Genomic DNA, 27006 nt, shown 5'->3' on the forward strand with positions numbered 1-27006 from the left:
ATTCAAATGTTCATGCTTTTAATAAATCATTTTGGTCTGCCAACATATCAGTGAATTTAAACTAATGCTTGCATTCAGAGTATAAGAGGTGTGTGTGCGTGTGTGCGCGCGCATGTTTAGGAGTGCACGTCCACTCATTATCAGACAGTGTTTGATAACTAAAATACCCCCACCCTCTCTCCCTCTCTCTCTGTCTGTCTGTCTGTCTGTCTGTCTGTCTCTTTGCCAGTATCAGCCAGAGGAGGATGTCCTCCAGGAGAGTTTTTTTATTTAATTTTTTTAATTTTATACCACACGTGGTATCGAGTATCATGTACTTTTGGTGGTATCGTTACCGACTACTAGATTTTTGGTATCGTGACATCTGGAAAGTTGCTAAGTTTGTCCAAAAAGTCGCTACAACCTGCGCCCCCCTTCCGATTTCTCCCCGGTAGCCCCCCGGGTTAAGAACCACTGAGCTACATAAACAAATCTGACCAGATGTTAGGCAAGAGGTGTTATGTGCCTGCAGTCTGACATTTTGGCAAATGAAGAAAATATTTGTCTGAAAACATTTCTTGCTAAGGTTTACTGTGGTGACCTGTGGTGTTGTCTGTTGCTACTTTGACCTGTGTTCGTGGTCGCTACTGCTCTGTCTTGACTGTTTTTTCTTCTTTCCATTGAAAAACATCTAGTTTTGTCCTCATCAGTCTGGGCCTTTTTTCCCTACTTTGTGCAAGTTTAGACAGGTCTCAAGATAATGTGAGCCAAATTTATTGAAGATTGGACAAAATCTGGAGGATTAGCAGCAAAATGGCAGTTTGATGTAAGCATTTTTAGCATGTTATTGTAACTTTTGACCAGTAGGTGGTGCTGGCACAAAATGTGTTGAATAACCTTAGGTCATGGTCCTGAAGTTGCCTACCACATTTTGTGTCAGTGCGCAAAATTGCTGCTGAGATACAGCCTCACATCCTGTTTGGCAACTGCGCTGCAAGATTCATTGGCCCATTACGGACAAACCGTTTGGAGTATTCAAAATTCATCTTAATACATTTTGAGAGGCTTACTGAAGATGACGTGTGGCACATTTGGTGATGATTGGACAAAATTTGTAGGACGAGTAGTGAAAAAATTATTAGGCAGGGTGCGTTGAACTTATCTTGACTGATGGAATCCAGGAATGCCCATCTTTTAAATTTTGACACAAATGTTATGCCCATAAACGTACCCAAATTTTACCCACTGGTGGCACTAGAGTGTTGGCAGCAATTGGTCCAAGTTTGGTCAGAATGTTCCTTAGAACCAGTCAGTGACCTACCCAGACAGTGTGCCAAATTTCACAACTTTTAACAGATGGTCTTATGAGCTACCATATACACCCTAGCCAGAAGGAGAAAAAGAAAAAAGAAAAAGAAGAAGAAGTAGAAGAAGAAGAAAAGGTAGAATAGCAATAGGGTGCCTATGCACCTTTGGTGCTTGGCCCCCTAATAATTAAATCAAAGAACAATTAGTATGTTGCTTCTGCAATTCACTGAATGAAACCGGAGAACAATTGGTTAAGAACAATTATTTTAAGACAAAGAAGTAGAATGTTCTACAATGGCCAAGTCAATCATCTGACCTGAATCCATTGGAGCATGCATTTCAATAGCTGAAGTAAAAACTAAAGGCAAAATGCCCCAAGAACAAGCAGGAACTGAAGACACCTGCAATAAAGGCAGGCAGAGCAACACCAGGGGAGAAACATCTGGTGATGTCTATGGGTTCTATAGACTTCAGGCAGTCACTGGCTGCAAAGGATTTGTGACCAAGTATTAAAACACACAGGTGTATCTCAAAATATTAGACTATCATGGAAAAGTTAGAATATCTTGGAAAAAACTGAAACCTTCATATATTTCATATATATACACATGTATAATTTCTATGACCTGTAAACCATAATCATCAAGATTAAAACAAAAAAAATGCTTGAAAAAGTATAATGAAACTACAACATATGAAAGTTCCACTTTTTGAATTAAATTACAGAAAAATAATGAACTTTTCCACGATATTCAAATTTGTTTAGATGCACCCGTACATATTTCAGATCTTAATTGTGCTACCACTGTTTATCACCATGTCTACATTTCACCAACCCCTTGCACACAATGGAGCATGTTGGATAGAAACTTAAGTTTGTGCTCGTGCAGCACTGTCGTGTTTCCGTGCTACACAAGCTCCACTTTGTAAAGTTCGCAGGTTACAATCTTCTTTGTGGCGTTTAATATAAAACACTCCCATGTCTTAGAGGACTTGGGTCGCACACCTTTTTCCACTGTCACTTGACAAATATGCCTCTGTCTGATGGTGACTGAGGTCATGTTGTGCATAAAAGGTAACATAAAGGTGCATAAAAGGTAACCTTGACATAAACCGTAAACTGAAGAAATTAATCTTGTGTCGCATTACATACGTTTGACATCATGTGCAATCAATTGGGAAACGGCTTATACTTCGTTAGAAATAAATTACTAGTGTTCCATTTAAGACAATACTACCCGTCTAAAATTTATACACTAGATAGTAGATTACATAGTGCATAGTGTACATGCATAATGCAAAGCAGTAGAGCGGGTTGTCCACTAATCGCAGGGTTGGCGGTTCAATCCCTGGCCCACATGAGTCCACATGCCAAATTATCCTTGGGCAAGACACTAAACCCCAAGCTGCTCCCGATGACAGGCTAGAACCCTGTATGAGTGTTTGTGTGAATGGGTGAATGAAAAACAGTGTAAAGCTCTTTGTGGAACCGCTAAGGTTAAATGCGCTATATAAGTGGACCATTTACCATAGTATGCCATTTGTTACATAACTTTGGTCTGTACTCTCCGCTGCGTATTTTCGTAACAGAAACAGAGCAGCTCTACAAAAAACAATGAGTGAGTGAAAGTTCTGCCTTGTTCATAATAGAGGTCAGATCTGCCAGGAAGGACATAGTAACTCAAATAATCAACCTTTACAACCGTGGTGTGCAGAAAAGCCTCTCAGCATGCAAAAAGCATTGAACCTTGTGATGGGTGCGCTACAAGAAGACCACACATTGGGTTCCTCTCCTGTCAGTCAAGAACAGGTATTATGGCTCAACCAAACTAGGAAGTTGAAAATTAAAATAAATACATACATAAATAAATCACTGGGTCTATTTCCTGTCTTCAACTATCCAGTTTTGGTGAGTCCTTGCCCATGATAGCCTCACATTCTTGTCATATTTCACTAAATAATTCAAATCTATGTTCTATATGTTCAGTTACATAATTTAATATTTCCACATTATTAGGGACCAAGCACAGAAGGTGCATAGGCACCTTTTGTAATCGTTAGTATTCTTATTATTAGAGGCCAGTGCATATGTACCTCTTGTAATCGTTAGTGTTCTTATTAGGGGTCAAGCCCCGGAGGTGCAAAGTCCCCTATTGTTTTTGTTAGTTTTCTTCTTCTTCTTCCGCTCGAGTCTATGGCAGCCCATAGAACTTCTTGTGGGAAAGTTATGAAATTTGGCACACAGATAGGGGACAGTCTGATGTGGCAATACACTATACACAATTTAGAGTCTCTAACTCAGGTTTAACTCATGCCACCAACTGTCCAAAATTGCACTCACTTTTATGTTAATAACTTTTGAACCATGAGTCCTAAAAACAAAATAATATTTTCCTCTGATTCCTTGTCTCATGGTGATTAGACTGCACCATATGATGTCATGCAATGACATTTTTTTTGCCATTTTTATTTTTCTGAAAAACCTACTTTTTCAAACTCGTCCTAAGCCGTTTGTCCGATTTGAATGAAAATTTGCCTACATCATCTAGAGACAATTACAACAAAAAATTTTGATGAACCATACCGTATTCGAATGGGGCTTCAATTAATTTCATGGTGAGCATGCCAAAATGGACATGAAGGTATATATCCGTAACACTTTGAGGGATTGTGATGAAACTTGGTATGTGTCATCAGCATTAGGCCCAGGGGTTAGCTGCAGTGTTTTTAAATAGCACCACCTGGTGGTCACGAGATATGAAAAAAGCACATTTTTGCTTATAACTTCTGAACAGTTTGTCATAAAATCATGGTCTCAATAGATTCAGTAGGACTGTACCTGTTGCTGTATTAATGTATGCTTTATCATCGCATGTGTTAGTTAAGAGTCATTATTTTTCTTTTCATCAGTGTAAGGTGAATTTCACATTGTTTGTTAGATAGCTTGCAATTAAATATATACTTTAAAGTATGGACTGGATTGTTGCAAGAGGTTCCATTGCTCTATCATTAAATATACTTCTATAATTTTAGCTTTCGTCCTCTTTTCAGGATCTCTGTGTAACAACAATAATTAATTAACCATTATATCACAGTTAAAACTAACAGCCTAGTTCTTCAGGGGCATTCTCGTTCAAACAGTAGTTCACTTTTTTGTGTGTGTGTCATTTTTGTCACACAACTTGAAGTTTTGTTGCAAATACAAATATATATATAATAAATAAATAATTTGTTTGTGTGTGTATATATATATATATATATAAATAAAATGGCACAATAAGTAGTGTGTCTTATTATTGTTGGTTACTCATCTCAATTACACACTAGGCTTTACACTTGAGAAGTACACCTAGTAAAGTGGTTTTATTTAATCAATATTTCAGAGAGAACTGGATTACCTGGTACTGGTAGAAATTAGGTTTCCCCACAAATATTACAGTATATTACAACTAAAATGGCTTTGAAATAATACAGTGATTATGATAATCAATATCTCTGTTTCCTCTGAACTCCACAAGTTTCATCCATATACTTTTATAATTAAGAAATGGAGGAAACGGATTACACTGTCACATTTGGAAATTAGCTTCCACAGTATATTCCAACTAGTGTACGACTAAAATACTACAGCGATGTAGGGCTGCAACTAACGACTATTTTCATAATCGATTACCCAGCTGATTATTTTTGATTAATCAATTAATCTGATGTTTATTTAAATAAAATCCATGAACTGACCATACTCACTTGAGATTAAAACAACTTTATTTGTTTGAACACATCCGTTTGCCATATATATATATATATATATATATATATATATATATATATATATATATATATATATATATATATATATATATATATATATATTATTCTGACTAAACTGTTGGGGTTTTTTTTTTTAAGTTAAAAAAAGTTACCAATGTGAAAAGCTAATTCCCCCCTTTAGTATCATCTCAAATGGAACACTAGCTTTTTTAACTAACCGGAAGTACAACCCTAATTCCAAACATCCCCAATGTTGGGACACTGACTAAAATGTAAATTAAAACAAAATGCAATGATTTGCAAACCTCATAATCCCAGATGTTATTCACAATAGAACATAGAAAACATATCAAATGTTTAAACTAAGCAAATGTACCATTTTAAGAAAAAAAAAGGTCATTTTTAATTTTATGGCTGTAACACTTCTCAAAAAAAATGAGACGGGGCAACAAAGGGCTGGAAAAGTAAGTGTTACTAAAAAGAAACAACTGGAGGAGCATTTTGCAACTAATTAGGTTAACTGGCAACAGGTCAGTAATTTTTTGGAGCTGGGGTTCAAATATTTGATATGTTTTCTATGTTCTATTGTGAATGTCATCATGATGTCAAATGCACATAATGTCCTGCCGCTAGCTTTAGCAGAATACTCAGAGTCAACGACAATGAATTTTATGTCAACGTTACCGTTTATGCCCAACATAACCTCAGTCACCATCAGATGGTGGGGTAATAGTCAAGTAACAGCAGAAAAAAGTGTGCGACCCCAAAGTCCTCTAAGGCAGGGGAGCTTTTTATATTAAATGCTGCGAAGAAGACTGTAACGTGCAAACTTTACAAAGTGGAGCTTGTGTAGCATGGAAGCATGACAGTGATGCCTGAGCACAAACTTAAGTTTAAATTCAAAATGCTCCAATGTTCAAGGGGTTGAGGAAACTGGTGGAAAGTTGCTTAAAAGGTTTAGTTTAATTCAAGTTTATTGTCATTATATGCTGTATTTGCATGCTTGCAGGGTCAATTCTGTCATTTATTATAATGAAAGTGATTTATTAGTAACAAGGCGGTGTTGCTCCTCACTCGCAATGTAGACGCGGTGCTAAACAGTGTAGCACAAGTAGGATCTGTAATGTCAAATGAAAACGGTAAAATCAAAGTAAACATAAGTAAAATAACATGCCTAAAGGCAGCGAGTGACAGAACCAACAAGGTGGAGTGAACGTGAGATTTTATTATTAATTTAGGACTGTAGTTTAATTATCAGTGCATTTTGAGTATCCATAAAAATAATGCATAAACTCATATTATATATATATATATATATATATATATATATATATATATATATATATATATAAGGCCTGTAAATTTTATGTGTGTAAATATTTGTATTAACATTAAAAGATTCAACAACTGAGACTATAAACTGAACAAGTTTCACAGACATTTCACAGACACGAACAGAAATTGAATAATAAGTCCCTGAACAAAGGGGACTCAATGTCAGCTGCTTTAAATACTGCAGTGCGTCTCATCCTCATGGACTGCACCAGATTTGTGAGTTCTTGCTGTGAGATGTTACCTCACTCTTCCACCAAGGCATTTGCAAGTTCTCGATCCCGTCTGGGGGGACACATGGTTACACGTGATTTTCTACTGCAAGGACGATCAGCTGTCCTTCCTGTCTCCCTGCAGCGTCTTAGGCAATGTCTGTAATGTAAGCCTATGAAATACTGGCATCTTACATGGCAGTTTATTGTTCTGGCCGCATCTGCAGTACTCATGCCTCCCTGCAGCAGGCCTATGGCATGTTAACGCAGGTGAGCAGGCACCTTAAGCATCTTTCTTCTGGTGTTTTTCAGTCAGTAGAAAGGTCTCTTTAGTGTCCTAGGGTTTTGTAACTGTGATCTTAATTGCCTACCGCCTGTTATCTTTAATGTCTGAAGGACTGTTCCACAGGTAATAATTGTTTATGGTTCATTGAACAAGCATGACAAACATTGTTTAAACCCTTTCCAATAAAGATCTGTAAAGCTTACTTGGATTTTACAAATTATATGTATATGTATACATACATACATACATACATACATACATACATACATATAAACACGCACAGTGGGGGAAATAAATATTGGACGCGTCAGCATATTTCCTATGAGGTTATTCACATGAAATTTTCACCAGACATCAATATTAACTCAAGAAATCCAGAAATATAAAGAATTCACAACATTAAAGTGTAATGTGTAATATGTGTAATGTGTAATAAAGTGGAATGACACAGGAAAAAAGTATTGGACACGCTAAGAAAAAGCAGTTCTCCAAGGCAACGTAAGGCAAGGAACCAGGTGAAATCCATAAGTAATTATATCCCCTATATGTGCAAATTAATATCAACTGGGTTAGTAAATTGATGGTCTTTTCGTTACCAAGGTGTCACACAAGAAACATCTCATGATGGGTAAAAGCAAAGAGCTCTCCCAAGACATTCGCAACCTTATTGTTGCAAAACATATTGATGGAATCGGATACAAACGTATTTCAAAAACTTCTGAATCTTCCAGTAAGCACCATTGGGGCCATTATCCACAAGTGGAAGCAATATTACTCCGTCATCAACTGGACATTTATACATTACATTTATTGTACTGGCAGATGCCCTTATCCAGAACGACTTACATTTATCTCATTCATACATCTGAGGAATTGAGGTTAAGGGCCTTGCTCAAGGGCCCAAAAATGGCAGCTTGGCAGCTGGTGTTTGAACTCACGACCTTCTGAGCAGTAGACCAACACCTTAAACACAGAGCTACCACTGCCCTATTTTAGATTTCTGACCAGGGAGTCAGAAGAATAGTCAGAAGAGTAGCCCAAGAGCCAAGGACTTCTCGGAAAGAGCTTCAGAAACACATGGAGGCAGCAGGTGCCATCGTCACAGAGAAAACAATATGTAATGCACTCCAGTGCTATGGGCTCTATGCACGCTCTATACAGACTCCATTACTAAAGAAAAGGCATGTCGAAGCTCGTTTAAAGTTTGCTACAACTCATTTGGACAAGCCTATGAAATACTGGGAGAGTGTACTCTGGTCAGATGAGAGCAAAATTTTACTTTTTGTTGGTCATACTACACACCATGTTTGGTGAAAAAATGGTACTGCACATCACCCTAAAGACACTATACCAACAATGAAGTTTGGAGGTGGAAGCATCATGATGTGGGGCTTTTCATCGCATGGTACTAGCAGACTATTGAAGGAACGAGGAATGGAGCCCTTTACCAAGAGATTCTTGAGAAGAATCTGCTGCCATCCACCAGGATGATGAAGATGAGACATGGGTAGACTTCCAGCAGGTCAGCGATCCAAAGCATACATCAAAGGAAACTCTCAATTGGTTTCAGAGAAAAAAAAATCAAGGCATTAGAATGGCCCACTCAATAACCTGACGTGAATCCAACTAAACAGATTTAAAGACAATATGTTTAGAAGAATGGAACAAAATCACATCTGAATACTGTGGCCGATTAATTTCTTCATACAGGAAGCATCTTGAAGCTGTCATTACCAACAAAGACTTCCCCACTAAGTATTAAATAAATTTCAGTTAGCGTGTCCAATACTTTTTTCCTGTGTCATTCCACTTTATTACACACAACTTAATTAATGGATATTTCATATTATATATATATATATATATATATATATATATATATATATATATATATATATATACACACACACACACACACACACACACACACACACACACACACATATATATATATATATATATATATATATATATATATATATATATATATATATATATATATATATATATATATATACATATATATATACATATATATATATATATATACATATATATACATATATATATATATATATATATATATATATATATATATACATATATATATATACATATATATATATATATATATATATATATATATATATATATATATATGTATATATATGTATATATATATATATATATGTATATATATATGTATATATATATATATATATATATATATATATATGTATATATATATGTATATATATATATATATATATATATATATATATATATATATATATATACATATATATATATATATATATATATATATATATACATATATATATACATATATATATATATATATACATATATATACATATATATATATATATATATATATATATATATATATATATACATATATATATATATATATATATATATATATATATATATATATATATATATATATATATACACACACACACACACACACACACACACACACACACACATACATATATATATATATATATATATATATATATATATATATACATATATATAATATTATGTAATGTTAATATAATGTTAATGTAAAGTTTGGGATTTTATAAGTTTTAGATCATCTGACTAATCGAAAAAATAATTGGCCGATCAATCGATTATGAAAATAATCGTTAGTTGCATTTTATTTGTGTGCAACAAAACTTCAGGTTGTGTGACAAAAACGATACACAGACACACTCACACAAAATAATAAAATAAAAACAATAACATGAACTACTGTCCAAACAAGAGAATACCCCTGAAGAAATATCCATTTACAGTCTTAAGTGAGATACAATAGTTAATTACACCTAACGTGTTAATTCTAGCTGCCACACAGACACCCTGAAAACAGGGCGAAACTAACAATCAAAAATTTACCATACGCTGATGAAAATAAAAATAGTAACATTGTAAACTAGCACACATCATGATAAAGCATACACTTTCTCAACGCAGCAACAGGAGAAAACATCATGATTTCACACATGCGTGCCGAAGGGGAAACAGGGGAACTGAATTCTCCAGAACACCGGTAATACTGTTTGTACAAACTCAACAGTGGGAGATCTCAAAAGTTTTGCAAGAACGCAAATATCTTTGCGAGAGTGCGCATAAAAAATTGTGAGCAAATGCGAAGTTTCTTGGGGGAATGCAAAAGTTTTGCGAGCGAATGCAAAAAACTGCGAGAGAATGCGAAAGCATTGAAATATATCTCAGATTTTTTCCCATCACTATGTACCCTTAGGGGCTCCGTAGACGCAGGCCGCAAGTTCTCCAAAAAAAAAAAACTGGGAAGTGGGCCTCATGGGGAAAGGGTTTGAATACCTCTGGTGTATAATATAAGTCTTTTAGTTAACAGCAGAAATCAAACAGACTACAATACTACTGTGTCGGAGTCTGTGTGTACTCACCTCTCCAATCTGTTTGTGTGTCTCTTCAATCAAGTGAGAATATGACTGGATAATCTCCTTCATTTGCACAATATGGCTTTCTTCAATGTCCTGAAACTTCTGTTTTCTCACACACACACACACACACACACACACACACACACACACACAATTAACAGGTAGAGTGAGAAGAGAAGCGAAGCATATGTTGTAAGCTTTTTCAGCGTATGTGTGTCTGATTTTTACATCAAATAAACTTATATGGTTCCAATACAAAAGGCCCCATTGATCCCATTACTGAGGAAAAAACACAAAAACCACAGCCATTACACAAACATACATACCTGTGCTGTCTCAGCCATTTTTTGCTCAAATTCAGTCTTTGTGCTGGCATATTTCTCCACATAGGACTTGTATGCTTCTCTGGCTTTCTTAACCTTCAGCCCAGCCTGACCACACACAACAGACATTTTATTTGTTCTCATTATTGTCAAGGTCTGTATGTGAAAAGATGCTAATTTTAGCATTTTTATTTTCTGTCAAAAGTGTGTATGGGAGAAGACATGCGGCCATCTGTCTTTATATCCAAGCACATCCAAGTTATCATTCATCAAAGTGTATAACCTGTCATATGGTAGCTACTTAGATATAGCACTTGAGAGTATGTGTGTATACCTTATCAAGGTCTCTCTGAGTGGAACCCTCTTTGCGCATGCGTTCCTGCTCCACAGTCTTGCTGTTGTAGTATTCTTTACTTTTTTGCAATGCCTGAGACACACTCTGGATGTTCTGAACAGCCTCCAGCGTGGGTGCCACTTCCTCCTTTGTCTGATATAGAGTTTATGAGAACATGATTATTTTTTTTAGAGGTTACCCCAGTTCAATACTTAGCAATTGATCTCTGTGACCTGGGTCAAAATGTTAGTTTCAGTAGTTAATTAAATGTACCTTAATTTCAATTGCTACTATGAACAGTATTTACGAAAACAGACACAAAAAGTGCCACTACCTACTTGAGGATTACTTTGGTTTGTGTGCATGCACAGATTTAGAAAAATGGGTCATCTGACAAAGTAAAAATCATAACTTTATCAATTCTCCTCGGACCACAGGGCAGAGCGAATGGTTGGCTACAATTTTTAAGAATAAGTTTCACTTTAGCACCCTGCTTCCTGAACATTGCCATAGTAGTGAACTGCAAATGTTTTTATTAAACTCTACAAACCCTATGGTTGTGGCTGTGGTAAATCGTACACCAAAATCTATCAGGAACTTTGTTGATGAATTTGTGGATTTTTTTAGGAACTTGTCCCAAACTATGACAGACTTTTACTATTTTGTGATTTTAACATTCATGTGTGTTGTAATTCTTACCCATTATCCAAGGAGTTCCTAAATCTTATTCATTAGTTTAACTGAAAAACTAGTGAAAGGTCCTACACTTATACAAAGCCATACATTAGACCCAGATTTATCTCATGGCCTACCTGTTACTGATATTGATAACTGTGATTTCTATCTCTCTGATCATAAGCCTGTTACTTTTATTGTCCACCTTCCCGTTCAAATTGCTACACCATGCCCCTTTGTTAGTCGGTCTCTGATTATTTGCCCTGCTACTCATGGGAGTTCTCTGCAGTATTCACAGATGCTTGCTAAACATTATCCCTGGAATCCCCTCTGTATCACTTAAACTCTGAGGACCATCTTACCTTGTTCAAAGCAACCTGCTCAAATATTTTAGACTCAGTTGCCCCACTGAAGACTAAATATGTAAAATCTAACCCAGTTACTTGGTTCAATACCATCCACTCCCCCAGACAGATCTGTAGGAGAGTGAAACGGAAATGGAAGAAAGATAAATTGCAGGTTTCCTATGAAATTCTCAGGGACGCTCTATGTAATTTCCAGAAAGCCGTGAGAGCTGCAAGGAATAAATATTTCTCAGATATTATTTTAAAAAAAAAAAATAAAAAAAATAAAAAAACTGTTACAAACCAAGGTTTTGATTTTCTACCATCAATGCTATCTGCAATCAATCCTGCTTTCTTAATTTTTTTGTTACAAAGACTGCAAATGCTATACTGCACACCATACTGCCTACTCAGATTGTTGCTGATGTACCTTCTTGGGAAGCTGAATTTAAATTCAGGTTTGGGACAGTTAGACATCATGGGGAATTAATTTTTTTGGCTTTTGAGAAAATTAATGAGCAGATTGTGTTTGAGGCCATTACAGTGAAGAGGTATTTATTTTGGGATTTCGGAGCAATTAACAGTAAGGGTATGAATTACTTTTGGGTTTGGGGGCAATTAGCAGCAGTAAGGGCAGTATTTATTTAAATTTACATTTATTCATTCAGCAGATGTTTTTATCCAAAGCGACTACAAAAGAGGAAATACAAGCAAAGCGATATATCAAGCAGAGAACAATACAAGTAGTGCTACCATCCAAGATTTTTAATGGAGATCTAGAGGAACAAAGTGCACAGAATAGAAGTGAAAGCACCATTGTAAGTGCAGATTTTTTTTTTAATCAAGGTTTCTTTATTAGCATTTTTAAAATTAAACATACAACACAAACCAAACAAATAAAACAAACCCCCCACCCCCCCAACCCAGTGCCAGACATAGAACATACATATTACATATTATAAAGCCAGACCACCACAGAAAAGAAAAGAGCAAAAGAAATAAGATTATAGATAATGATCACATAATACTGTCAGCGTCCATGTCTCTGACAAAGAACAGAAAAGGTTGCCAGATTCTGTAAAATTTCCCAGTCGCTCCCCTTACAGTGTATCTAATCTTTTCCAACGTAAGATGACACATGACTTCCCTGACCCAATGACTATACACCAGTGGAGCAGGATCCTTCCCTCTAAACAATATTAATCTCCTGGTCAGGAGAGTGCAGAAGGACATCATGCTGATCTCACACCATCTTAAAGGAGTATTCTCCGGGGTCACCCCAAACATCGCAATAAGAGGGGACGGCTGTACTACTCTTCCCAATATCTTAGTGAAAGTTTCAAATACAGATTGCCAGAACGTTCAATACAAATACAGCTTTGGACATGCCCAGAACATATGCAACAGAGTGGCTGGAGCCTGTCTGCATCGATCACGTGTGGGATCTATGTCGGAATTAATCTTCCAGAGTCTAGCTTTGGTGAACAATTTTAAATTGGACAACTGCATGTCTGAGACATATGAAGGAGGAGAAAATCCCCTGGATTACTTTACGCCAATCATTATCCGAAATTGATTCACCTAAGTCCGTCTCCCATTTATTCTTAAGGAGATCTAGGGACGACAAATCAGGCATGCCGAGTAGGTCATAGATAACCCTTATTGTCTGCTTCCTGGCCAGTCTGCATTTAAAAATTGCATCCAACAGTGAATTGGAAGGGCACAATGGGAAGGTGTCTGAATTTAAGGCCACAAAGCTTCTAAGCTGCAAATATTTATAAAAATGCAATCTGGAAATGTCATATTTTTGCATTAACTGCTTGAATGAGACAAAAACACCATCAACATAGAGATCAGACAGTAAAACAGCCCCCTTTCTAGACCAAGTAACGAAAGTCTTATCCAACAAAGATGGGATAAACAGATGATTATTTGCAATTGGCCCCATGAGTGACAAGTCCCCAAGAGAGAAAGATCTTCTAAACTGATTCCAAATTTTGATTGAGTATACAACAACTGGATTAGAGGTAAAGCTAGACAAAGGTTGTGCGAATGGTAATTTAGCACACAGTAGGGTCGCCAGGGAGGTGGACACGATGGACGCCCCTTCCATAATTGTCCATCCAGGGGCTGCCACACTCTCCCCGTCTAGTACAACAGTGATCTTATATTAGCTGCCCTGTAGTACTACATAGAAGTTTGGGAGTGCCATCTCTCCCTTCACTCGAGGTCTCTGCAATATATGCCTTTTGATCCGTGGTGGCTTTTTGCTCCAGATAAAGGATGATATCTGATTGTTCAGTTTTGAAAAGAAGGATTTTGTAAGAAACACTAGAAAATATAAAAATTTAGGCAGCACATTCATCTTTATAGTATCGATTCTGCCCCCCAGGGAGAGAGGCAGGGGGTCCCACCACTCAATATCTTGGTCCGGCGATATTATGGATGGAAGAACCCCTTCCAAGCAACATGCCAAAGTTTTAGCAAGGATTTTAACATCGGTATTTAGTAAAGAAATTGGACGGTAAGAGCTGCACTCAAGAGGGTTCTTGTCTTTCTTAAAGAGTAAGGAGATAACTACTTCACGCATAGTAGATGGCAGGGCTCTCAAGGAGAACGACTCCAACAATAGAAAAGGGGAGAGTTGCCTTGAAAACTTTTTAAAGAAATCGGTTGGATAATAAACTGGTCCTGGGGACTTGCCACTTTACATAGAGCCAATCACTGATGCTATCTCCTCAACCGAGAGGTCCTCTTCCAACCCTACGGCCTCCCCTGGATCTAAGGATGGAACATGCAGGGTCTTAAAAAAGTCCTCCAGTACAGAAGGGTCTACAGATGGGCTGGAGCTGTATAGTGACATATAAAAAGCTTGAAAACTGGAGTTAATTTTATGATTATCTGTACATTTTGAGCCCTGCTCGTCATATATTTCAGAGATGGTCAGATTAGCAGTTCTCTGTCTTAGCTGGTGAGCGAGAATCCGTCCAGCCTTTTCCCCATGCTCATAAAACCCGTATCGTGATTTGGAGATAAGATGCTCAGCCTGTTTCGTCGATAAAAGGTCAAAATCTGTCTGCAGTGACAAACACCTCTTCATAGAACCTGCAGAAGGTAGTTGGCTATGTGCCCTGTCCAGTTCAAGAATCTCTTCTCTACGTAATTGGATTGCGTATCCGGGATGCGCATTCTCATAGTCAAGGGGCAGTGATCTGAAATAACTATGGGTCCACAATCACATCTGGCTATGACGGGAAGCATTCTTTTGTCCAAAAAGAAATAGTCTATACAGGAATATGTATTATGAACTGAGGAGAAAAAGGAGTAATTCCTGGAAGCAAGGTTGCAAAAACACCACATATCCACCACTCCGTACGACTCGAGGAAGAGCTGGATAGAACGTGCCGCCCCAGACAGGGACGAGAATCTGGGTGAGCTACAATCCAACACAGGGGAAAGTGTACAGTTCATGTCACCGCCGAGGATAAGGTAATGCGATGGCATATTCGGTAGGCGGGAAAAAAGATTTGTGAAAAACATTGAATCATCCCAGTTTGGTGCATAAACAATGGCCAAAATGACCGGAAAAGTACAAATTCGCCCTACGACAATAACATAGCGCCCAGCGGGGTCAGTTTCCACACTTGTCATCGAAAATGGTGTATTTCTATCAATTAATATACTGCCCCCTAGCCTTAGAATGGAAATTTTAATTAAATATCTGTCCCGCCCACTCCCCACCCAATCTAGAATGGTCTGATGACCGCAGAGGTGTCTCCTGAAGAAATGCAATATTTACATTAAGCGGTTTCAGATGTGTAAATACCTTCTTTCACTTTAAAGGATGATTAAGTGCCTTAACGTTCCAGCTCACGAAATTAACCATACTACCATCCGACCCTCTGGGAAAACTGAAGTCAGTCATAATGAGAAAAAATTAAAAGGTCAGATATCTGAGCCCTACAGCAGATGGGCCACAATACAGATGTCTGGCAAATTAAACACAATAAACGACAAAGTCTGGAACACCCTCCCCTAACCCCACCCCAACACCCACAGCACCCACAGGTACAGAGTGCTCACCGTACCCTCCCAAAACAAATCCGCACATTCAGTGCTTGTGTGCAGAAACTCTATAGAGCCTACTGCTCAAGCTACCAACAAACCCTGGTATGAAAAGTAATCTCAAAAAAAAAAAAGCGCATCCTATCACAGTGTAGAAGCATACACCCTATCATAATGTATATGACATAAAATAAGACAGGGGTGTTGATCATCCACCTTATTACAGTAAAAGTCTGATCAAACTGTTATCATCCAGTCAAAGTTCAGAGACGATGAAATAGCCAGGGCAATGTTACTCACTCAGCCCTCTACAGTAGTAATGATATTCTTCTTGATGTAGCTCATCGCTTTGCTTGCATCTATGAACTCCTTTTCCTCTCCGTTGAACGTGATACAGAGACGGGCTGGAAACAGGATGCCATACCGAACTCCCTGCCGGTTACAGATCAACTTCCTGACCTCATTGAAAGCCGCCCTGGCCTTAGCGACACTCGTGGTTTAATCCGGAAAAATAGCAATCGTCTCACTGTTACACCAAAGAGGGGCTCGAGAGTGTGCCCAGCTCAGTACCTCAACGCAGTCCTGGTAGTAAAGTTTGGCTATGACGGCGCGTGGTTTCCCATCCTTCCTCACAGGACCCAGGCTTCTATGAGAGCGGTCCACAAGTACATCTCTATCGAACTGCAGTATTTCTCTCAGTAGTTCCAAGACCGATGTTTTAGAGCTGGATCCATTTGCTTCCGCCACCCCCAGAATTCTGATGTTACATCTCCTCAGTCTCCCCTCCATGTCCTCACACTTATTTCTGAGTCCAGTCACCTCTGCCACTTCATCCGAACAGGTCGTTAGCCCACCTTCCACCTCTTTAATTGTAGCTTTCATCTGGCCGATTTCAGAGTGAATTGCTGCCATATTTTTCTTTATTTCTGCTTTCACCGCTTGCAACTCGTTCTTAAGAAAGTCAAAACCTTCAGCAAGTGCACTTTTCAGCTCAGTTTTTATCACCGCTGCAATGTCAGCCCTTAGTGAAAGGAGGATATCCGTCTTCAAGATCTCAGCGTCCATCTCTGGATGCTGGGGCGGGAGCTCTGAGCATGGAGAGGCAGCAGAACTTACGGACGAGGCGGTGCTGGGCCTAGATTTGGTAGACTCTGTGAATTTATATTTCCGCAAAGTTGCCGTCATCTTCACGCAAATATATGTACATTGAACTTACGAAAATATGTTCGAAAGAGGGTTTGCTAGCATTTAACTATGAAAAACACTTATTAACTTAAAAAAAAAAAAAAAAAAAAAAAAATAGAAGTTCGATGGGAGCCCAAACTAAACTCAACCTGCTCCATTGCCCGCTCGACAGCGCCGCCCAGATTGCAAATTTTTTAAAGGGGGGAGCAAAGGACAAGTTACTAACCGCTAACTTGTCCTTTGTTCCCCCCTTTTTAAAAAACTGCTAAATGTTAAAAATGTGTAACAGTTAAGCATGGAAAGGTTAAACGTTTATAATATGTAAATGTTAAAATGTTGAAAATTAAAATAATAATAAAAGTTTAAAAGTAATAATGTTAGAATGCTAAAATGGTCCTATGCTATTGAATGCTAGGGTGTTGCTACTTGGTTGCTGTGAACAGTTAAGGCTACAAACATAGAAACATATGAAATTCAGCTGAAAAATAGATTCCCATTGATATTTTTTAGGACACCTGGTAACTAGGAACAGGAATTTTTTCAACCATGACTTCCTGTTTAACAAGGGTATAAATATGAGGTAACATATAGGACAAATTCTCTTAGTCATTCATAACAATGGAACAAGGAATACAGCTGTGATGTGCAGCAAAAGGTTGTTGAGCTTCACAAAATGGGAATGGGAAGAAAATTTCCACCATCAGGGCAATAATTAAGAAGTTCCAGTCAACTGGAAATGTTATGAATCAACCTGGAAGAGGATATGTGTCAATATTGTTTCAATGCACTAAGAGGATAATTGGCCAAAAAATCTCCAAGGATCTCAGCTGGAGAATTGCAGAAGTTATTGCATCTTGGGGTCAGAAAGTCTTCAAAACTACAATCCAAAGTCACCTACATCACCACAAGTTGTTTGGAAGGGTTTCAAGAAAAAAAGCCTCTTCGAACTTCAAATGGGATTGGGTTCTATGGTCAGATGAAACCATAATAGAGCTTTTTGGCAATAAACACCAGAGGTGGTTCTGGCGCTAAAGGTAGCCATATGGAAAGTACCTCATGCCCACGGTTAAATATGGTAGTGGCTATTTAATGATTTGGGGCAGTTTATCTGCCAGAGGACCTAAATAAAAAAACGTCTGTAGTTTGGTCCAATATCCCACCCACAGAGTTATTGGATTGCTTGAAATGTGGATGATGTACAACCAACCAAAACTTCTGTATGTCCCGCCTGCAGCATTACTGGATTGGTAAAAATGTGAACCACTTGTGAGAGAATCAAATCAAACGTTCTTTTCTGTGTTCGTGAAAAACTCGGGAATGAAGCAACACCTCCATTCGCTTCCACAGTGAGAGGAAAGGTAAGAGCATGTCAAGGTTGAACAACACAGTTGCAAAAACAATGTACTCGGTCGTATAATTTTGCTCACTTACTCTCGCACACACACCTTAAGATGATGACTGTTGTCAGTATACCTTTTGTGCAGTTTTTGTTATTTTGGCTCTTGTTCTAAGTTATGTTTTTTTAGAAAGCTAATGCTCCATTAGATTCCAAAGATAATGTGTACAATGTGCTCTTCAATGTAACCAGAATGTGTTCTTTTGCATATAATTGTAAATGTAGGGTCAACATCAAAACTTGTCATACTCTCACAAAGCCATGTGCATCCAAATGTTGTGATCCAGGAACTCCTTCAAGCAATTTAACTTGTGCCCCTACATTTAACATAATTGTTACATTTAACATTCTGTTGATTGGCACCCCACATTGGTGTATAGAAAGAAAAGCACCCTCACACCCATTTTCAGGTGTAAGCAGCGCACAAAATAGTCCAGTACTGGCACTTCTACATTTTACACTTTAGTGTACCGTGACTTTTTCTTTTATACCGACAGTTCTCACAAGCTGCCGGTACTCTTTTCTCATTGTGTGTGAGATTAATTGATGACACATCGCTATTTCACTTGGTAGTTGTAGTCTATTGTGCGATTAAAAATCACGTTCTGGCTGAGTAGAGTGCACACATCCAACACCATTTCCCAGGGAACAATCCCATAATTCTTATGCAGTTGCCTCTATGCTATTTCCTCAGTTAGTTGAGCGAGTTAGATGATGAAAATACAGCTTCATTTTCCTGTCAAGTGCTCAACCAAAACTCCAAACAAGCCCGCAAGGAAGAAACCAACATTGCCAAATGAAATTGAGAGAGAAATTAAAAGGAAATTTATAAAAACAATGGCAAGTGTAAAAAAGATTTTTCTTGGCTTGTTGATGCTAAACAACAGCTCTTGTTCTGTTGCTAGTTCATGGAGGCTCCAGAAAAGTGTCACGGTCTGGTTGAGTTTGCTGGTTTGCAAATAAAAGTGTTCTTTTATTAATGATAACTGCCCACAGATTTGTCCTGCTAATTTGAAGTGTAATATATGGATCGTGATTAGTGAAATTGGGCTATACAGTGCTGTGAAAAAAATATGAGATATCTCTTGTTTTTTGTACATCTCATAAATTTACAGAAATGAAAAGAAGGTCTAAGATAAAACAAAAGCAACCCGAGTAAACAGAAAATACAGTTCCCTTTCAAAGGGAACTTCAACGTTGCGTTTAGCATAACACTATGGGAGCGTGACCGGCATCTGAAGCTTGTGTAAAATCATGCCTATCAGGCCTGTCATGATCAGGTGACGTGGCAATTAAACGCATCACGTGATATAAATATGGCACCTGTGAACCGTGCCATCATCAAAGGTAATAATCCACGAGGTCACGAGGTCACAACTGCCAAATGTGTCTCCATGGGTTCTGTCTACCATAGAAAAGGGTTACTGGGTCCAGTTTATAGCCCGACCCCCCCCATTTCAGAGGTGTGCTCACCACAGTAGTCAGCACAGACCAGAGCCCGACGTTAGCGCAGGAAGTAAGATCCCTCTTGGAAAAAGGGGCCATAGAACATGTACCCTGTTGCCGGAGGGAGGTTTTTACAGCCGTTATTAAGCCGTTGTTAAGGCAGGGGCTGAAGCCCAGGAATTGGTGGCTCCATCCACAAGTGGTGGAGTTCATATGGCGAGGTTTGGCCAAGTGGGACTGCATGTGTTCGCCCCCAAGGAGACAATACACGGCCTGCTGTGGTTCGCCCTCACTCCTCCCACTCAATTAGGGCTGTACGCAATGGTGCACATGTGGCCGAGGTCACATCTGTACGCTCTCCCCCCCGTGGGGCAACATCCTCTAACTTCGAGATTTATGCATGGTGTCAGGTGGCTGAGGCCCATCTGCAGGCCACGCCTACTTTCCTGGGTCCTTTCTGTGGTCCTGGAAGGTCTGTCAGGGGCCCCATTTGAGCCCTTAGAGTCAGCCTTTGAGAAGCTTCTGACTCTAAAGGTAACTCTTCTGCTGGCCCTGACATCTCTCAAGCGGGTAGGAGATCTACAAGCTCTCTCTGTTGCCCGTTCCTGCCTTGACTTTGCCCCTGGATACTTCCTGTATCCTATGCCGCTCCATTCCCCACACCGGAACAAGAGAATGCACTGGCTGTGTCCAGTAATGGCTCTCTGTATTTACGTCCCGGCTCCGGCCAGTGGCGTAAGTTGGAGCGGCTGCTGGTCTTTAGCGGATCTCTAATTGGATAGTGGAAGCAATCTCTATTGCTTATGGGGCACGCGGTCTCGCTACACCTCTGGGCATAAGGGCTCATTCCACTAGGGCGGTTGCCTCTGCGAAGGCTTTGTCCAAAAGGGGTATCCTTACAGGATGTGTGTGCTGCTGCAGGGTGGTCTACGCCACACACATTCATTTGTTATTACAGCCTGGATATTCATTCCACCCTGGGCTCGAGTGTCTTGCAGTGACCCTCAGGCTTGGATCTTTTTGAACAGGCCGTACCCTCGGTATGACGGAGTGGGTATTCTCGTTCCCATAGTGTTATGCTAAACGCAACGTTGAAGTTCCCTTTGAAAGGGAACGTCTGGGTTACGCATGTAACCCTGTTCCCTGAGAAGGGAACGAGACGTTGCGTAGCTTTGTCATACCAGGGCAGGCCTGTGAATTGCGTCTTCGCTTCAGATAATAGAGGCTGATGGCGCGGTTCACAGGTACCATATTTATATCATGCGACACACTTAATTGCCTCGTCACCTGATCATGGCAGGCCTATAAATAGGTATGATTTTACACAAGCTTCAGATGCCGGTCGCGCGCAAGAGGTGCTCCTATAGTGTTATGCTAAACGCAACGTCTCGTTCCCTTCTCAGGGAACAGGGTTACAGGCGTAACCCAGACGGTTTTAAATGAAAATGCTATTTATTAAAGCAAAAAATGTTATCCAATACTAACTGGGCCTGTGTGAAAATGTATTTGCCCCCATAGTTACTAATTCCCCACATCTATGAAACTGCATTCATAATGGGGTTCAACTGGACTAGACACAACCAGACCTGATTACTGCCAGCCAGTGCTCGAAGTGGGCTGGTACTCACTGGAATAAAGTACTGGCACTTCAACATTTTTCTTGTGTACCAACACTTCTTACAAACTGCCGGTACTCTTTTCTGCATTCTCCATATCAGGATCTGGGCAATTCATAATAACCCTACATAAATTACATTACCCAGGTTGCACTACTTGAGTAGGTGACAATGACTACGTTTACATGCACAACAAATTCCATTTAAGGCCTATATTTGGGTTGCAGCCATATTCCAAATACTTTATATGCGTACAGTCATTGGAATACTCCTGTATACATGGTTGATGTAAGTATGCCTGAGTTTCCATTCCTAAATACCTAGCCTACAGCTAAGCATCTGTTAGTACCCACAATTCCTTGCAGACTGAGAATGCGCATATATCTCCTTTCAGCGGATTTTCTGATTTATTAAGGTAAAATACAGATATTGCATTATTAAATTATTATATATTATTATTCTATATCATAAAATTAATAGTTTGGCATATGGTTGTCCTTTTGAGTAAACAAATTTATGTTCTGAACATCAGTGATATCTCCTAGTATCTTTTATTCACTGTAATACTTAATGATTAGCCAATACCGGCTGATACACATGCCAACATGTGAATGAGAGGAGTACTGGCATTTTTTTCTCACTTCAAGCACTGGGTCTAAGGGTATTATCAAGCTGACAACACATGTCAATATTGTAGGTGGGGAATGGCATCATAATTTTCAAATATGTAATTTTCAATCATTACATAGCAGTGAAGATTTCATGAAATTTTTCATAGGTAAGATTGAAAATATTAGATGTGAAATTCAGGCTATTAAATTAAAAACAGACAGTATGATATCTAAGCCTATAGACAAAAATATAGCAACATCAGATCAAAGTTTAGAATGTTTTATTCCCCTTAGAGAGACCGAATTAGCTTCAATAATCTCTTCAGCGAATTCATCAAATTGCATACTAGATCCTGTACGTACATGTTTCTTTAAACAGATTTGTCCTGGAGTAATTGAACCACTTTTAAATATAATAAATTCTTCCCTTAGCACTGGCTATGTACCTAAATCACTTAAATTAGCAGTTATTAAACCCCTGATTAAAAAACCTGACCTTGACCCCTCTCAACTGTCCAGCTATAGACCTATATCAAATCTCCCCTTTATCTCCAAGATCTTAGAAAGGGTTGTAGCACAGCAGTTATGCTCATACTTGCATGTTTTAGGCCCACTGCTTTTTATTTTATATATGCTACATCTAGGTCAAATTATTCGTAAACATGGAATTAGCTTCCACTGTTATGCTGATGATACACAGTTGTATCATTGAAGCCAGACGACAGACAACAGCTTAGTAAAGTTGAGGATTGTATAAAGGACATTAGACGTTGGATGCTAACTAACTTCCTTTTACTTAATTCTGATAAGACAGAAGTATTTGTATTGGGACCACATGTAGCTAGAAGGAAGCTTTCTGATCACATAGTTACTCTGGATGGTCTTTGTTTCATCATGTGCAGCAGTAAAAGACCTTGGTTTGATTATTGACTCCAGCCTATCACTTGATGCTCATGTAGATAATATTACTAGGATAGCCTTCTTTCATCTCAGAAATATTTCTAAGATAAGAAATATATTGTCACTACATGATGCAGAAATATTAGTTCATGCATTCATCACCTCTAGACTAGATTACTGTAATGCCTTACTGTCTGGATGTTCCAGTAGGAGCATAAACAAACTCCAGTTAGTCCACAATGCAACTGCTAGAGTCCTAACTAGAACCAGAAGATACGACCACATCACCCAGATCTTATCAACACTGCATTGGCTCCCAGTGAAATCTCACACTGATTATAAAATACTATTAATAATCTATAAAGCACTAAATGGTCTCACGCCACAGTATCTAAGTGACTTTTTGGTTTTCTATGATCCGCCACGCCTACTTAGATTAAAAGATGCAGGCTATTTGACAGTACCTCGAATAGCAAAGGCTACGGCAGGGGGAAGAGCTTTCTCTTATAGAGCCCCACAGTTATGGAACAGCCTTCCAATTAGTGTTCGGGACTCAGACACAGTCTCAGTGTTTAAGTCTAGGCTTAAAATGTATTTGTTTACTCAAGCCTACCCTGACTAGACTTTCAATTACGCTAAGCACAGTCCTAATAATCTTTTCTCTCCCTCTCTCCTTCTGTCGGGCCACACACGATTTTATGGAGATACAAGAGATCCTGATCCTTTCTGCTCTCCGGACCTGCCTGATCCGTTTCGGATGTCCTACCTCTGGATGGATCTACTCCAATTCCAAATTGCTGAGACTACGGCTGCTTCTAAGGACAAATGGACTTCGTATAAATCCATAATTAACTTTTTCACACTATCTGTTGTTACCCAGATGAGGATGGGTTCCCTTCTGAGTCTAGTTCCTCTCAAGGTTTCTTCCTCTTAACATCTTAGAGAGTTTTTCCTTGCCACCGTCGCCAGTTGGGATAAATTCGCACTTTTAATATCTGTATACCTTGTTGATATTTCTGTAAAGCTGCTTTAAGACAATGTCTATTGTAAAAAGCACTATACAAATAAAATTGAATTGGCCAGATAAAGGGGTGAGAAATGTATCTGAATGCCTCCAATCCTCAAACTTGCTGGGTATAAATTGATTGTGGTATCTAAAAGCCCCAACCGGCACATGGTGGTTTTGTGACTAGACCATATATATTGAACTCCCCCGCTCAGTTTAATGGCCGTTATCTGTTTCCAGCCATGCAGCAATATAATGATAGCTCCGTCAACCCACCTGACTCACAACCACAAACACATCACTGTGTATGTCCTAATCCTAGGGACTACACAATAGGATCTAATACAAACATGTGAACCAGAGACTCTGAAACATCAGTTTTTTTCAACATGTAAAATTAACACATCACCCCAAAGTAGTGAATACATATATTCTGACTTGTGGAGAGAACCGCACCGAGATAGATGTTAATATAACACTACTGATATTCTTGGATATCCAACTGATCCAACTTGAGATTATGACTAGAAATGATGGGACATGGTTTGAAGGTATGTTTGGAACATCGTGGTAGTGGATAAACAAGATTATGGTCTGTTTTGGACTATTAATGTTGGGTATCCTCTTGCTTGTATATGTATTAGACTGATGGCATGTCTTGTTACTAAGCTGTCCAATGACATCCATGCTATGTACGCTGACATATGTCCTGTATTATTGTTATAATAATGCATGTCTTGTTAGAATTGCAAGTTGTGGAACAGGGCTGGAACAGAACTCCAACTACACTCCCATATACTGTGAAGATTGTGTCTCGAGATTTTATCCTTCCACCTTTTGCATTTGACTTAAGCGTTTATTCAGGTGTAAAAAAAAAACAACAGGACATCACGAATATTTGTGCCACAATAAGCAATTACTGCATTGTTCCCATGTTATTGGAGATTTTATTGCTAGTTAAATCTGATTAAATATGGATACATATCACACATATTACATTAAAGTATACTGTAATGTAATATGTAATTTTACATTAATCGCAACACGTCTTTTTGAGTGCAGTCTCACTGCTGCCAACTGTTGCTACTCTTAAAATGTGAAAGACTTCTAACTACTCACCCAATCAATAGTTGTTTTATGGCTAAAGAATTTTGTATATATTGCTCTTATTCTTATGCATAAATGTTGGAGTAAAATATTTATTTATTTCCATGTTTTGCCTTTTAAGATCAAGATTTTATTCTGAGTGACTTTATTCATACCTGCCCAGATTTCTGTAAAGCTTCTTTCTGACAATTATGTACAAATAAAATGGAATTGTTGATACTTAAGATCAACAATTCATGTTCAATATTTACTAGGAAATTGTACCACTTCGCAGGTGTCAATCTCTCTAGGATTTAGGACCTGACTTGCCCAGTCTGTTTAAAGTATATACCACTGCTGATTCAAAATACAGACGTATAATGGTAGGTTTTTGATGTACAAAATTGGTTTGTTGGTACACTGCTAATGACAAAATTAACGCAACAGCTGAGCATCAGAGAAGCAGCAGCAGTACCTTCTTATGGGCTTTGGTTTGTTCCTCTGCATATTTCTGCACCTCCTTGATGAGGTCTTGCAATTTGCGCACCAGGTCCATATGACAGACAGCCAGCTTTTCTGTTGACACCTTAAATACATCCCATACTGGAGCAAATGTCCTGTAGGAGAGGTGGATTTTTAAAGTCATCACATTTAAAATCTACTTTCAAGCAAGAATCTCCACATATACAACAAACAATACATAACACAGAGCAAATCATGAGTAATTATAGGAATTATAGGAATGTTGGTTTTCCTATCCTAATTTAACATAAAGAAATGCATCATAACTCTTTCACCAGAATGCCACCACCCTCTGTACTACAGTATGCCTGTCCTCACTTGACACAATACTTTCTGCAATTGTGTGGTTCTAAAGCACATCACACAAACATTAGAGACCTAGCCAGCTAATAATTGTTAGATAGAGAAACAGAGCAAGAAAAACCTGAGTGAAAAATGACCAGGCCCTGCTTTTGCCTTATATCCAGCAGACAGCAGACTGGGTTTGAAAAAGACTAAAATCCACCAATTTGACAAACACACTATAAATAAATTAGCCAGAAATGTTAGCTAGCTTAAAAAAAAAAAAAAAAAAAAAAACAACAACAACACCACACAACAACAATGTTCAGTGACAGGTTCTTAAAAATTAATTAGTTTCCTTAAACACATATACATATATATATATATATATATATATATATATATATATATATATATATATATATATATATATATATATATATGTATGTATATATATACACATATATATATATATATATATATATATATATATGTACATATATATATATATATATATATATATGTACATATATATATATATATGTATATATATATATATATATATATATATATATGTATATATATACACATATATATATATATATATATATATATATATATATATATATATGTATGTATATATATACACATATATATATATATATATATATATATATATATATATATATATATATATATGTATGTACATATATATATATATATATATATATATACACATATATATATATATATATGTAAATATATATATATATATATATATATGTGTATATATATACACATATATATATATATATATGTATATATACACACATATATATATATATATATATATGTGTATATATACATAC

The 27006-nt window shown here is 37.8% G+C and overlaps 1 protein-coding gene across 6 annotated transcripts in view; it reads right to left on the bottom strand.

Moving 5' to 3' along the window:
* The window catches only part of fcho2 (FCH and mu domain containing endocytic adaptor 2), a 136835-nt gene that overhangs the window by 69826 nt on the left and 40003 nt on the right, over positions 1 to 27006 (bottom strand). For all 6 annotated transcript variants that reach the window (XM_053677248.1, XM_053677247.1, XM_053677250.1 and 3 more), the window contains exons 4-7: positions 25809 to 25950; positions 11004 to 11156; positions 10673 to 10777; positions 10350 to 10448 (exon numbers count right to left, since the gene is read on the bottom strand). In XM_053677248.1, the coding sequence (XP_053533223.1) occupies positions 10350 to 10448; positions 10673 to 10777; positions 11004 to 11156; positions 25809 to 25950 (499 nt within the window). The remainder of the gene's footprint in view (positions 1 to 10349; positions 10449 to 10672; positions 10778 to 11003; positions 11157 to 25808; positions 25951 to 27006) is intronic.

The sequence above is a fragment of the Ictalurus punctatus genome, chromosome 28 (genome assembly GCF_001660625.3).
Source record: "Ictalurus punctatus breed USDA103 chromosome 28, Coco_2.0, whole genome shotgun sequence".
Taxonomy (NCBI): domain Eukaryota; kingdom Metazoa; phylum Chordata; class Actinopteri; order Siluriformes; family Ictaluridae; genus Ictalurus; species Ictalurus punctatus.